This window comes from Gadus morhua, chromosome 5, assembly GCF_902167405.1.
Source record: "Gadus morhua chromosome 5, gadMor3.0, whole genome shotgun sequence".
NCBI lineage: Eukaryota > Metazoa > Chordata > Actinopteri > Gadiformes > Gadidae > Gadus > Gadus morhua.
In genome coordinates, this window is record NC_044052.1 from 10,778,713 (window position 1) to 10,793,964 (window position 15,252).

General features: G+C 45.5%; 1 protein-coding gene across 3 annotated transcripts; it reads right to left on the reverse strand.

Annotated features, from left to right (window-relative positions):
- Nucleotides 1–6,010: 6,010 nt before the first annotated feature.
- On the reverse strand, nucleotides 6,011–14,488 carry LOC115543448 (synapse differentiation-inducing gene protein 1-like). 3 transcript variants are annotated; one of them, XM_030355808.1, is made up of 4 exons: nucleotides 14,059–14,488; nucleotides 12,451–13,016; nucleotides 7,453–7,590; nucleotides 6,011–6,169 (listed from the first exon to the last, which is right to left on the reverse strand). In XM_030355808.1, exons 2-4 carry the CDS (start codon nucleotides 12,955–12,957, stop codon nucleotides 6,011–6,013), a joined length of 804 nt encoding a protein of 267 aa, XP_030211668.1. In that variant the 5' UTR covers nucleotides 12,958–13,016; nucleotides 14,059–14,488. The 3 variants fall into 3 exon arrangements, with proteins under 3 accessions (XP_030211668.1, XP_030211667.1, XP_030211669.1); XM_030355807.1 differs by having other exon boundaries at nucleotides 14,071–14,484; XM_030355809.1 differs by lacking the exon at nucleotides 14,059–14,488 and having other exon boundaries at nucleotides 12,451–13,238.
- Nucleotides 14,489–15,252: the final 764 nt, after the last annotated feature.

Below are 15,252 nucleotides of genomic sequence, written 5' to 3' on the forward strand. Positions count from 1 at the left end.
CCACTACAGCCCAGCCTCTCCTCGGAGCTACAGTTTCTGTGTTCGGTCCGGCGTATCTGCCATCTGCTAGCCACTTTGAGTGCCAAATGCCGGGCCAACACTAGCCCACAGCTTGATTTTATTACTGTACCACTCTGGGCCGTTCCCAGCAGCGTTGCATGACTTCCACGGTAGCCGATCACATTAGATCTGACACCACCTCACACAGTACACCTGGATTTGGTTGACGTGGTCGTTACTAATTCTTCCATGTTTTGTCAAAAAACGTTTGTTACTCATTTCTCATTACTATGTGTATACAAAATATATGATTGCACTATTCAGCTGAAAATATACAATTAATGGATCATGTTAAGCAGATATTACTCAGTATGCAACGTTTCTGAGGCCCATTCACCAACCAGTCAATTGATTGTAACTGAAGAAGAAGAAGAAGAAGAAGAAGAAAACGACGACGACGACGACGAAGAAGAAGGGTGAGGTAAGAGTGTAGAGGATCTCTACTAATATCAAAATTCTGGTCCGATGACAACAAGTGAGCTAAATAGCTTAGTGCTAACATTAGCACTCTAACGTTGGCTTGTTTTTCTGTCGGTTCGGATGTAACGTTAGCAAGTAAGCATGGTGCTTGTGGCTACTGCTAGCTACCGTCTTTCAATATGAAGTTACAGATTTGACATCGTGTTTGATAAGGTTGTAAACAGTTATTGTTACATGTGTGATTTGTTGCATTTGCAGCCGTGACTGAGCTAACCTTTCAAAGGACGAGGTCATTAGCGGAGGTTCGGTGAACATTTTGCAGTTGTGTTGACATTACTGAGTTGGTGAGGTGGTTTTTTTTAAAGATGAAATGAAGTGGAAGATAGTGCGTTTATGTTGACACGTTGGGATTAATATCAAGCTGTTTTAATGCCTGTTTCTACTTTTTATTGACATTGAAGCGTTTGCCTTTGCAATGTTTTGTCAACAATGCAATACTTTGGAACATTTATATGTATTGGTACATTTGGACCCCTGCATAAAATGTATAAAATAAATAAACAGAATGTACTTAAAACACTTATCTCAGGAATATTATATTTTATCATTTTAAACATAATATAAATGCAATTTTAATTTTGACTACTAATGTCACCTTGATAGGTCTACTACATCAATTAAGGTTCTATGGTAATGCAACTTCACCTGTTTAGTTTCACCTTGCGTTAAAAAAAACCCTGTTGCATGGCAACAGGTTCCACGCAACCTCCTCATAAAGTCCACTAATTCAGTACCCTCCGATGCGTTCTTCCCAAATTTCAGATAAGACCTAAAGTTGGCTGGGGAATATGTAAAACATTTTACACAGTTACTGTCACATGGTCAGACTAACATTTCTATTGCCTCTTAATATTGAGATATTCCAGAGCACCACACATATTCCAAGGAGTATATTTGGCAAATGCATCACAATTCAAAATGCATGCATTGTTTGTCTTTTTGTATTGTGCTGATTCTTTTAACATCTGTAACGCGTGTCTCTGGTGTCTTATCAGGAGGACTGGCTTCTACATTTGAGGGGACATGCCTGGAGCAATGCTGGGATGTTAAGGTTGTTGTTATCGTGAGGCCGCCCTGAAGGGAGTCAGAGATAGAACAGGCAGCTAGCTTGTTTCCCGCCAGAGATAAGTGGAGGCCCAAAGACGTGTCGGGATGTGGTTATCGGGGCCAGTGTGTTTGTTGGCGAATGCCGTCACAGGGGGAGAGAAAGGAGAGATAGAGAGAGACAGGATGCTGTGGGACACAGGTTGCGAGGACAGATAGTGGTTTCATTGTGTATGTGGGTGGGTGTAAGAACTGAATATACAGGTGTCTGTGTCTGATAATTTATAATCAAGCCTTTTCTGACCTATATTACATCCTACATTGCAGGGACTCTTCCAATAAAGTCACCCATGAACCCTCATCAATTCATTGCCTACACATGATGGATGGCATTACCATTATGTTCCCTCATCATTTCATTGACTGATGATGGATGAATTTTCCTTATGTTCATTCTAAGCAGGGGGTCGATCGATGTCGCGCTCGTTTGACGTCAATATCGTTTCTTGTTACTTTGGAACCAAATGAGCTGTGGTCTTTCAGATGTATGCAGTAGTTGTGGGATTTTTTTAGTTCATCTTTTAGTCATTTTTCTTTGAAATGGGGCTTTTTTCGAGATGAGCCATTCAATAATCCACGGTAATAAATTTACACAGGCTGCACTGTCAAGAGGCTTCTATGGGTGCCTGGAAAGCATATGGATTGTGTTTTACCCATATGGATGCAAGTCCCACTGACCGCAAACACGGAAATCCTCAACTCCTTTTGCTTTTATTCAATACACCGTTCTATTACAGGTGCACAGACATACATTTTTTAAGAGTACAGAGTGCTTCATTAACGTTGAAGACTTGCGCAATGCATTATACATTTTCTGTCTATATTTAGAACGCACGCTTATTGCTTTGTATTTAAGGAATGCATCGTTTGTAGGCGATAATGATGAAGGTGTGGATAGTGCTATTCTCTCGATTGGGTAATTGATGCTGATTAATGCATTCAGGTGAATTATTATTCATGGTATTGGTTTTATGAACACAAAGCTGGAGAAACCCCCTTACAAAATCATGGTTGAACGCCTATCGTCCACAATGGTACCTTATGTTGACATAGAGATAGAGAGCTACATATTTTATAGCTGTCATGGGTGATGGGATGATTTAGTATTCCAGGATTTAGAAATATACATTCAGATCCCTCACAGCTTAAGAAATGCTCTCTTGAGAAGCTTCGAACTGCATTCTTTTAAAACCTAAACTTTTGTTTTGCCACTTTTATAAGCAAGCTGTATTTGTATAACCTATCGCTTGAAGAGCGATAGCTTTGTGTCTATTTTGTCTGTGGTGTCTATGTTGGTGATTTGAATTAATGATGACAACTGTCTCAGGGAATTACATTTTCTTATTCCCTTCCCCCTATCATACCCTTTTGCTGAGGTATCACACATCATTATGGAATAAATACAATTTATTCATGGGTAAATTGGGTTTCCTTTGAATTTCCCCAAATACCAAGCTGGTGTGAGTCGGGCGGGAAAGTGCTGAGGGAGAGAGTATTTCCCGCACACGATGTTTGCATGCCGCTGTTGTCCGTGCCGGGGCAACAGATGACAGGTATTTCATCAAAGCAATGATAAGAATGTGGAAATGCCTCGCAGTGGCGCGAACAGCCAAGTGCATCATGCTTCTTATTAATGTAGCGCTCAGCTCTAATGTCTTTTTGTCTCTCCGCTGCCTTTCGCACTGCTATCCTGCCCTTTGTTTGAGACCATTCATCTTTGTTCTCCCCTCTAGAACCCGTTTTCACTTCAGTCTCGGGCGCAGGGGAAACGATCCCTCACTCGGATTGGTATTAGCTCAAACTCACAGACTAGCAAGTGACATTAAACTTTTTTTGCTTTTGGATGCGAGGCTCATTACAGGTTTCTAAAACCCAGTTAGGGAAGGCTACCGAGACGCGCATTCACACACACACGCACACATGCACGCACTCACACACGCACACATGCACGCACTCACACACGCACATAGCACGCACTCACACACGCACATAGCACGCACATACATACACGCACCTAGGCCTATATATTTTTATTCACGTGGGGGTGGTGATGACCTAATACATTTTGCTTTTGCCAGTCCGAGCTTTGGTAAGCGGCGCGGCGTGGGTGTAAATTCACATCTACTGAGGGAGTGAAAACACAAGCAGCAGCAGCAGCAGCAGCACTGCCTCTCAGCGCGGGCCCACTTCAACAAGCACACGCCATGGGGCTCCCATTGACAAGAGCAGCACTTTGGCCCCTCGTCGGCCCTCGTAGGCCCCAGCCAAACTGTTTGTCCATGCACTGGAGACTCAGGGTTTCATACGGGGGAGACTCGGGGGAGGTGGTGGAGGGGTTGGTGATGGTTGGGGGGTTGGAGTTTCGAAGCTACAGCATGAGAGACGCCAGGACAAACACAGAAGACGTGTGGTCTGTGCTCTCCTTGGGAGGGCAGCTCCCCCAACACCCTGCCCTGTTCAGAGTCTGAGGCGGTGAACCAAATTGTTTTGTGTTGGGACACTCTTCGGACACTCTTCGGACATCGGAGCTTGGTCACGGGCACTTCTTAATATATTTCCTTGACGTCCCGGAGCCACGGCAGGTAAAGTCACCTGGAGGGCGGGGCTCTGAGTGATGCCCAGCCAGAGGCAGACAAAACCGTGCCAGCTCCGCAGTCCCTCGCCCACACCCCTCCAACACCGCTGCAGAGGGCGTCGATATAACTCATCCCGGCCTAACAATACATTCTGACAGCCCAGTATAAGCACACAATCAATGATCCCTCTCTCTCGCTCCCTCGCTCCCCCTCTCTCTCTCTCTCAACACTCCTCACTTTTCAAAGGGGTAATGAATAAAGAAAGAGTGAAAGAGGGAGAGAGAGATGGGAGAGGAAACCAGACCATCATGCCAAACGCATTTATTGACGAGATTACCCGCTGCACAATAAACATCAAATGAGCACTGTGATCACCGCTCATCACTTTTGTATACGCCTCCTGGATTGCTTTTGTTGCCGCCCCCCTCTCCCCCACCCTCCACCCCCCCCCCCCCCAATCCCCCCCTCGCCTTCTCTTCCTCCAGCAGCCTCCGCTGTTAAGCCCTTTGTCCTCTTTGTTAATGGACTGTAATTACATGTGATGAATATTTCTCCAATATACGTTTACACCACAACTTGACTAGGACTTTTTCAAGGTTGTTTTTAATTGAAACGTTTAACGTCGGTTACTGTAGGGTACTGGAACACGGGGGTTGTGTGGGGATGGGGGCGGGGGGGCGGGGGGTTACACAATAGGGCTCGGTGCTGCATTGAGCTAGGAGCTGATAAGTGGTCTGTTTATAGTTTTCACTGTGTGGTACAAGCGGCTGTAAGTACATGGTACAGACTTTGCACAAAAGTAGTCTCTCCGGTGCGATAGTGTTTTTTTTCCAGTCCGTCGGCGCTCTTCATCTTTCATAATGGAATGCCGGGGCGGTATAATGGGAGTCCTTGGAATAAGAATAAAAAGTAGTATCCAGACCGATGGGGATGAGCTCCGAACGATATTCCGTCCACACAAGAGTCTGTCTCTGTCCTCGTTGGATCTCTTCCGCCCGCGTCCGGGGCTGCTCCGACAGCCAGACGCATGTCCTGCATGTCCTACCTGTCCTACCTGGAATGGTAGGACATGAGGTTGGGCAGCGTCAAGTGCAGGAGAGGGATGACACATCCCTCGTTTGACCTCCATCTCTCTCTCTCTCTCTCTCTCTCTCTCTCTCTTCTCTCTCTCTCTCTCTCTCTCCTCTCTCTCTCTCTCTCTCTCTCTCTCTCTCTCTCTCTCTCTGCGTGTGTGTGTGTTTATTCCTGGTTGTTCTTCCTTCCTCTCTGACGCCTTGTTCTGTTTCTCTCCCTCACTCTCTTCCTGTCTATATATCGCTTGCACTTTCTCTGTTTTTTCTCTCTCTGCCTTCCACACTCTTCCTATTGTTATCTCTCGCCTACTCTTCCTGTCTGTTCTCCTTTCTCGTCCACTCTCTCTCCTCCACACTAACACCTGCGTCCACAGAATAATCTCCCTCTCTCCCTCGCCCTCTGTCTCTCACCCCCTCTCTCTCTTCCTCTTGCTCTCCCTCGCTCTCTCTGTCTGTCTGTCTGTGTCTGTCTGTCTGTCTGTCTGTCTGTCTGTGTTTTTTGTGTCTTCCTCCCACTCTCTCTCTCTCTCTCTCTCTCTCTCTCTCTCTCTCTCTCTCTCTCTCTCTCTCTCTCTCTCTCTCTCTCTATGTCTATGTCTATGTCTATGTCTATGTCCATGTCCATGTCCATGTCTCTGTCTCTGTCTCTCTGTCGTCTGCTGGTGAGCCCCCCGTACCCCCTCCCCCCCCCCCCCCCCCCCCCCCCCCCCCATGCCGCTATACGTGTCCAGGCTTGGACAGGTAGGCCATGAGGGCCACCACCACCGCCACGTAGACCCCCGCTCCCACGGTGATGGAGAGGGCCGCCAGGAACAGGGCTCGCCTGGAGTTCACGCCCGCCCGGGAGAAATCCCCTTTAGCAATGGCCTTGCCACTCTGTATGTAGAACACACAAACGCACACATGGACACACACACAGACATGCACACACACACACACACACACACACACACACACACACACACACACACACACACACACACACACACACACACACACACACACGAGAAACGCACACACGGACATACAAACATGCAAATAAGAAGAGAGATGGTTTTGAGCTAGTATTACTCACAGCACCAAAAGACTGAGTAGGTGTAAAGCTTCAGTTAAAAGAGGAAAAAAACAGAGAAAGGCTGCTGGGGAGCTATTAGTTGCCATGGCAATTAGGTCATTATCCCTTGACAGTGACGAATGGGATGTTTGGGTGTTTTGTTTTACTCAAGAGAAAAAAGAAAAGGAGAATATCATTGCTGTTTAATCTATTTATCCCTCTGACACATTTTTTATAGTCTCTTCCGGGGTAATTGTTTCTGCAATTAGTTGAGGAGATGGTGCATCTCCTCTGAGATAAATTGGTTGGGATTATTCTTTAAAGGTTGCAGGTTGTTGCTTTTTCTGCCAATGCAAGGCTGGAGTCCTAATTATATCAAAGTCATTAGAGTTGCTTCGTGGATGTGACAAATGTCAAGAAAAGTCCATGCAGAGCTGGGTGGAACCAATATTATGATAATTTTGTTCAAACAATGTTTCTAACCCTGCCAATTATTGCATATATTTAAGGGAAACACAAAACATCTTTATATTTCTTATCACCTGAATTTATTAATATTTTACAGATAAAAGGATGTTGATATACAGTTCTTCTTGAATGATAAATTGTTGAAATCTACTTCTAGGAAATAGTTTTTGAATGGCTTGTTATATCCTTTCATATCAATGCACTTGACCTTTGCTTCTGATTAACACAGATAATTTATTCATGGAGAAATTATCCTGCAACTCTCACAGTTATTTAGCGAAGGAAATAGGGTATATATATATATTTATATATTCATGTGTTTCATAGCTATGAGGATTAACACCTTGACACCATGAAGACGCTATTCCACATAATCAAATACCAACAGGTCATCACAAGGTTAAACTGACGAAATTCCACTTTTGGTATATCTAGGCTCATGTCATATTAACAGATATTTAATCAAGGTCTCCCCCAGCTCTCGGTCAAGGCAAACCATTTAATATTATCATTATCATATTATCATCATTCATTAATTCAATGACTCGGGTCATTCCCATGCGAACCACAATGACGCTGATGAAAGCTACATCCTGTATGTGTATGGACGGATGCTGGGGCCGGGCACACTCTGTACCTTGTGCGAGTAGTAGAACGCCACAATGCCCAGTGGCCAGAAGCAGCAGAGCATGGAGAAGATAGCCAGACCCAGGTGGTCCCTGGGGGGCTGCATTAGGAAGTTGTCCTCGCTGTCACTGTCGCTGGAGCTGTCGCTCTGGGGGAGGCAGGGAAAGGCAGCGGAGAGTGAGAGAGATGGCAGACGGCGGTGTTCTAACAGCATGTCGCACTTAGTATTTGCATATACCGATCGTAGATCTGTGAGGAGAACTTGTCAGTCATGTAGATATACATATCTCTATCTCTATTTATTTATATATATATATATATATATATAGCTATATATATGTAAATGTTTATGCATATAGCTCTATCTTAATCTATATCAATGTATCTCCATCTCTATCTATATAGAGATAAAGATACAGATATAGATATAGATACATATAGATATGGATTTATATATATACATATATAGCCCTGATTACAGTACAACGATCACTGGATATGATGGCTTCTCCATCTTTAAGGCATTCAGGTCTCTACTGGGACGTCCCTGCATCCCCATTGAATGTTTGTTGCGCTCATGATTGGTGACAAACACACCTATTCCCGCACGCACAGACACCCACGCACACACACACACACACACACACACCACACACACACACACACACACACACACACACACACACACACACACACACACACACACACAAGCATGCACAAAAACACACACACATACGCACACACAAACACGCACATACACACACATCCCATAAAGCAGCCAGGCCCAGTTTCCCCCGTTCCTCCAACCACACCGGGACATGATGTACTCAGCCGACCAGAGAGGATTTCCTCACTCTGTCGACACCCATGAGAGAGAGAGAGAGAGAGAGAGAGAGAGAGAGAGAGAGAGAGAGAGAGAGAGAGAGAGAGAGAGAGAGAGAGAGAGAGAGAGAGAGAGAGAGAGAGAGAGAGAGATGAGAGAGAGAGAGAGAGATGAAAAGGGATTAGCAGATTGTTCCGTCATCGCTAGGTGACAGGAGTGGGGGGGCGAGGGACGCATCATGAATGTGCTGAATTGCCTCGGGAACCCAGGCCCCGCGCCCCCAACACTCCTCGTCAACCCTGGTAACTGGAGGGGGGGGGCGCGCCCGGTGCCTCCTAGATGCTGAACTGAGATAGCAGAGATGCTGGGCTAATGAAGGCCATTTAAAAGCCGTGCTTGCCTAATGCTGCATGTCTGCCGAGGGAGGCTGCAACACGGAGAGACAGCCTCTTAAAGAGGAGACGGGCCAGGCGTGTCCAGAGGAGATGCTGGTTTGAATAAACATGGCCTCCCCACACGCACGGACACAGACACGCACACACACATGCACTTACACACACTCAGAGGGACCCCTGATAGAATATGATTCGTGAGAGTAAGAGAGTAACACTAAATCTGACTTTGTTGTTTGTTTACATTATATTGCAATCATGGTAAATTAATCGAATCCAAACAGGCTGGAGACGATGGAGGATTAATGCCAACATTAATTTGTGTTATCCTTTAAATCCAGTCAAGTCTGTACTGTTTTTCTTACATTAAAATGCATCCAATGCATAACCACTTACATGACATGACATTTAAGTACGATCTACCTTTAAGAATTTATTTTTACTTTTCCTCAACCAATCCCACCCTTTTGGCACGATTTGGCAATATCTGTGTAATGAAAACCATTTTAATGATAACCTTGACTCTAATAGTGATTATGGGCTGATTGGATTGGATTGTGGCTCCGCTGGGGCATAATCTGGTTCGGGAACACCTGGAGTCCTTCCTTGCCTGACTCACCCAAACAGCAGCTGTCACCAGCTCCGCAAAACCTGGCTCTGCCTGAATGAGCAAGTCCAGTCACGGACTGGACTGCAGTGTGCTTCTCTCCCTTCATTCCATCGTATGATTTAGTACACGGCGAGCCCACTGACTACCCTGAGGGCAATGCTTCCAGGGTAGTCCCAGTCGGACGGTGTGCGTGTGTGCGTGCCTGCTTGCACGTGCGTGAGTGCGTTTTTGTGCGTGTTCGTGTGGGGGCAGAGAGGTAAGGGGATAGTAAAACTAATGAGATCCACCAGCTAACATCACCTTGTTAGGGTCAACGGGCGACGGCAAAACCAAAGCTCAAGGGAGTGCGCAATCCACGATGACAGGCAGCATTATTCAAGACATCTACTGCCACTAGAATCATGCTGGAACGGTATCTCCTCTACGGACTCATTACCCACAATCCCCCTGTGTTCTGTCACTGCCACTCAACTGTGTGTGCAAGGCACACTGTGACAGTGCGAGAAGCAAACATAGGAACAACAGCAACAAAATCTGCCAGAGCCTGTATCCTTAGACTTAGACTAGAAAATGTGGTTTTCGCTTTCTCTTCCTCTCCATCTGTCTTTCTTTCTCTCTTTTAAAATGTAGCTGTTGGCAATACATCCTGACAGTAGCAGCTTAAACCTCATCTAAATCGGGCCTGCAGCGATAAAAAAGTGTATTCAGTGTTTGTGTGCTTAGGTTAGTGATTCCTTTTTTTTCTGTGTTTGTTTTGTAGATATATGTTTGTGTTTTATAACCGTAGCCCAGAGACACAGGCAGAAAAAGTTTCCAAGTTCAGACCTGAAACTTGAGTTTAGGTTGCGATCACCAGTTTTTTGGTGGAAACTTTAAATTCCTGACTAGACTGCTCAAAGAGTCCCTGCTTAATATTCAGGTGGGGGAAGGCATTCGTTATGGCATTAATGGCAGTCAGTGCTGCGTCTCCATCTATCTGCCTTCAACCAAAGTGACAGGAGCTGGAGCGATTGTCAAGGCCAGTTAAGGAGCTTGGCTTTTTCTGTTGCCAACTTGGAGTGCGGGGTGTTTCACAATTCTCACTGCATGAAATTAGATTTGCGTCACTTCTTTAAAGGTTTTCTTGGCTGCCACAGTTTTCTTCCCTTTTATATCAGGTCGTCAACACGCTCTTAAGCCTAACTGTATTCATCCCGGCGGTTAGAATAAATCCCGATACAATCAGGCGTAGGTTTTTTATTTTAAAATGATTGCAATCAAACCTGAAGTGACTGAGAAATAATAGACCATTCAGGGGAGGCGAACGTGAATCATTCTCCCAATCTTTAAGACGAACCAGTCAATGAAATGAGGAGCGGCGCTGAGAAGAGTGGCTCATATTCTGTTTGAAAATGTCGCCAACGCTAATGAAGCATTGCTGTGGAATGAGAGCGCTTCAGTGTTTTAATTGCCTTCTCAGTATTATGCGAGTGGCTCTTTACAGGCCCCCTTCACACATGTTTTGAACCCTAAAATCTTGCATGAGAATCGTTTAACATGGCTTTGCCTCTGAAATGTTTTCTATGAAGATGGCTTGGCTGCATGGCCTATATCCTCCTTAAGAAGGCCACGATGATTAGACCATGAATAAACAAGTTGCGTTCCAACGCGACCCGCCCACCTCTTCTCCTCTTGAGCTATATCGTTTGCATAGTAAGTAAATCATATGCATATTGGGCCGTGCCTGGTTCATCCTATTTGTAACATCAACAAATGATGCTCCTAGATGCAAATGGTGCTGTTGCATGCAGGCGTCTCATCAACTCAGAGAGTAAGCATGTGTTAAGGCACTGAACACAGTGTTCACTGAAAGAAGGTGCAAATGGGAGTGAGGTTCAATATATAACCTTGAGAGTGTTAGCTTAGCGCTATTTAAAATAAGAACAGGCTTGGAAAAATTTAAATAACCCTGATATCTTTACAACTACACTCCTGTTGAATATCTTGTCAGGAAGATTGATCACAAAAATATGTGAATTAACGTCTCATAATCAGTGAACAAATGGAAAGACTAAGAAATGCAGAGGTGTGGTCCAAAATCCTGCCTTGGCCACCTGGTCCTGAGGGAATCTAGACTCCATCCATTCGACGGGCTTCAAGGATATTGACACAATGGAATGACTGAATCGCATGGGACATTATTTTCTGATGCTAAATAGGATACAGCGAGATATCTGCAAATTGGCGTTTGGCTGTATTACCCAGATCAGATGAGTTGCGTAATTTTTTACCGTTTGCTGGGTTAGCATTTGATTTCAGACAATCAAGCGCCATTGCAGAGAAATCTCGGGGTGTCCCTTTAATGCACACCTTGATGACCCTCAATCACACAACTCGAAGAAGTGCAGCTTTCTGTTGGACACTTGATGATGTATTAAGCTTATGGTGATATTATGATGTATTAAGCTTGCTGATATCAATAGATGATATCTATATCTGTGTCTGTGAAGCTCCAAAGTTTTTCATGGAGATACGCCCACTGCGTGCTCCACTCAATTCCTAAATCGTTAACAAGGTTGGTTGGGCCGTAATTCAATGTGATTGTTTATTGTCTGACTGGTGTCACAACAATGTGAAAGGAGACAATATCCCGTTATGATGCAGAGCTCTGCTGTCTAATTAGTAATCATGGCTATAAATATGCCTGAACATTGTTCTTCGCAACATAAAGTTTCAATACATCAGAGAGAATTTTATTCGGGAATCTTTGATTAAAGTGTATTATAGCTTAAATTACCATACCACGCAGTGTAATTAATCTTAGCACGGCTATTAAGCTCTTCGGTAGAGATTTTGAATTTACAAGCAGATGCGGTGCTGTACATATCAATATGCTCTCATCTCCGTATAAATATTGATTAAAAATGCTAAATACCCTCGCCCCGTCTTAGAGTAGAATCTGGGGGGTAGAGGACAGTGTAGAGCCCCCCCACGGACAGATACTGGGTTTGATCCCCAAGGTCTGAAAACACACCTGACGGCCCCCTTGAGCAAGAGGCCGAACCCCAACCTGCTCCAACCTGTAGTTCAGACGCCACTGTGAGTGGCTTTGGGTTACACTGTCTGCTAAATCCCTGTTCCGCAGCCTTTGTTGTCGTTGGTTTAAAAGCCCCCCAGTAAAAGCAGGGTTCCCGGGGCCCTCACCTCGTACTCATGGGCGGGTTCCTCCTCAACGTCGTAGCAGACCGTCTGGATCTTCACCTCCTTCTCGGCGCCACTGCCGTCCTCCGCGGGTTCCTCCATCTCCTCCTCCTCCTCCTCCTCTTCCTCATCCTCCCCCGCCGTGGACCCCCCGTCGGTGAGGGCCCGGCCCTTGCCCTCCGTGAAGGTGGTCTCCAAGCTCTCGCTGCGGCCTGAGTCCTTGCTGTGCAGGCTGACGTTGTCGGTGTACAGGATGAAGCCCGCTGGCCGGTAGAAGGCCTCCACGGCCAGGTGCAGCGACGTGGCGTCCAGGAACTCCTGGCTCTTAGTTGGGGCCGGCCGGCTGTGGGGGCCGGCGTACAGGTAGCCAATCAGGTCTCCTTGCCGATGGTACTGCTGCTGCTGCTGCTGCTGCTGCTGCTGAAGCTGGTGGTAGTTGCCGTGGTGAACCACATGTCTGCTGGAGGTCTTGTCCAGCAAGGGGTTCTGGAGCTCAGCCAGGCTCTCCATGATGGTGGGGGGGCCAGAGGGCAAGCGGCTGCTGGGTTAATTATCCAGGAGGCTGGGACCTGGAACAGAAAGAAGCCTTGACCTTTCCGAGCATCGTAGCGATAGCTCACCGATGCTGAGTCCCCCAACACATTAGTTAGGGGAGGACATCGAACAATATACTGCAGGGGGAGCCGCTGCAGTACTCTGGTTCAGGATGAGCTTAATCAGGAGAAATTACACAGAATGAGTCCAATGGTACCCAACATGGAAGTAGCGATTGTTAAGCAGTGGTGCATGAGACAGGCTGAGCCCTCACGTCGCCATATGCCGGATGTTTATATATTGCCGCTTACATAACTGGATTTGTAACACCACAAGCTCGACCCTATCCGCATTAACTTATAGAGTGCGTGTGCGCGTGTGGTCTTGTGTGTGTGTGTGTGTGTGTGTGTGTGTGTGTGTGTGTGTGTGTGTGTGTGTGTGTGTGTGTGTGTGTGTGTGTGTGTGTGTGTGTGTGTGTTTGCTTGTGTGATTAGAGGTGTTATGGAAAGCAGCTTAAAAGCATCAACATGCAAATAATAACGTGTAGGGAAAAAGCCCATCCAGACCCTATATAGACACCATTTGCAAAGGCTCAATTCCACTGCCTTTATAATAACAGAGCACTCTCGTCCATTCTGACAACGTGACGAGATGCTGACAGGTTCAACACAGCGCTGTCTGAGATTCCTTTTCATCTCCTGGCCTACAATTTCAAGTATTGCTTTGTTTCTTTTTTTTTGTTGCTTTCGTACTCCACTTTTGAGATAAAACCGAAGTACAAACGCAACACACGCATGTTCACAACAGATCCAGCAGGGACCAACACGGCAAGCCATTGCTGAATTAGTTTGGACTATCAACAGCCATACACGCCCTCAATAGTTTCTCTCTCTCTCTTTCCATGACATTTTATAATTGAATGATTTGATGATGATTTTATTATGTTTTAAGTTAGTCTTTATTGCTAGTCGCACTCTTGGAATTAATCGGTAATAAACATCTTGCGCTCCTAACAGTCAGGAACAACACCAAATGTCTAAAATATATCCAGAATGGTCAGCATATTACAGTTGTTACCTTGGCTCATACCTGTTGTATAAGAATCTGCGGCGGACGTCTTCATTCCTCAATCCTCATCCTTCGAGGCTCGCGTCAAATCGATGGATGAGCACCAATCTCCAAATTCACAATTGGTAAAAAAATAAAAAAAAGATCACCGAACAATAGCGACCAATTTTGGAAAGTAGTTTTCTGTATGTCGATATGCATAGTCTCGGACGCCGAACTCGGCAGCGTGTGCCTGGGAGGACCAGGACGGCTAGACTAGACGGAGAGGTAGGTATTTGCGCTCAACATCACGATGAGCGCAGCCTCCCCACAACTCCGGCAGCGACTCTGCCAACTGATTGGCTGCAGGAATCCGCTTGAACGGCCGTTGCGGACATTGATGTCACAATGTTTCTATGCTGTTCAACATTTTCCTTTCAAATTCGATCTTCCTTTCAGACAGCGTGACATGGATAAATTGCTCACGAACTAAGTATAGGTTAACTTGAGTCCTTTAAAATCGAGAGATTGCATTCTTTGAGAAAAACAACAACAGCAGGTGATTCACGGCCGGGTTTCATCATTGTTATTGTCTACTATGCCAGTACAATTGTGGGCTATAGATGGCAGCAACTTGAATCATCTACCAAACAAACATAACTCTTCCCTGGCGATTCCCACCAGGGAACACGTCCTGAATAAACCACTATTAAATTCATTCTGCATTTACATTTGATGAATATTTCATATCACAGGATATGCATTTATCATGAGTACGTCAATTTAGTTGTCCCCTTCAACCGTCCTGGCCTGTGGCTTAAAATGGATCACATTCTAACAATTTATTAAAAAGTTATCTACATATCATGCATATGGATGAACTTTTGATGCACACACACACACACACACACACACACACACACACACACACACACACACACACACACACACACACACACACACACACACACACACACACACACACACACACACACACACACACACAACCACTCACCCAAACACACACACACACCAACAAGTATCTTACTTTATTCAACTGCCCTGGGAGATGATAACGATTTACCCCAGCCTGATTTACAGAGTTTTATGTGGCTTGTGGTTCATGGAGCCCTAAACAGCCATCGAACCACTGGACGCGGTTCCCATTCACAGGGGAGATTCATGCCGTATTCTGCACAATTGATCCATAAAAGTATCCGCGGC

Coding starts and splice junctions, on each gene's coding strand:
- LOC115543448 (XM_030355808.1), bottom strand. CDS start 12,957: ATGGAGAGCCTGGCTGAGCTCCAGAACCCCTTGCTGGACAAGACCTCC. Junction 7,591..12,450: donor AACCCGCCCATGAGTACGAG/GTGAGGGCCCCG, acceptor TGCCTCCCCCAG/AGCGACAGCTCCAGCGACAG. Junction 6,170..7,452: donor CGTTCTACTACTCGCACAAG/GTACAGAGTGTG, acceptor TTCTACATACAG/AGTGGCAAGGCCATTGCTAA.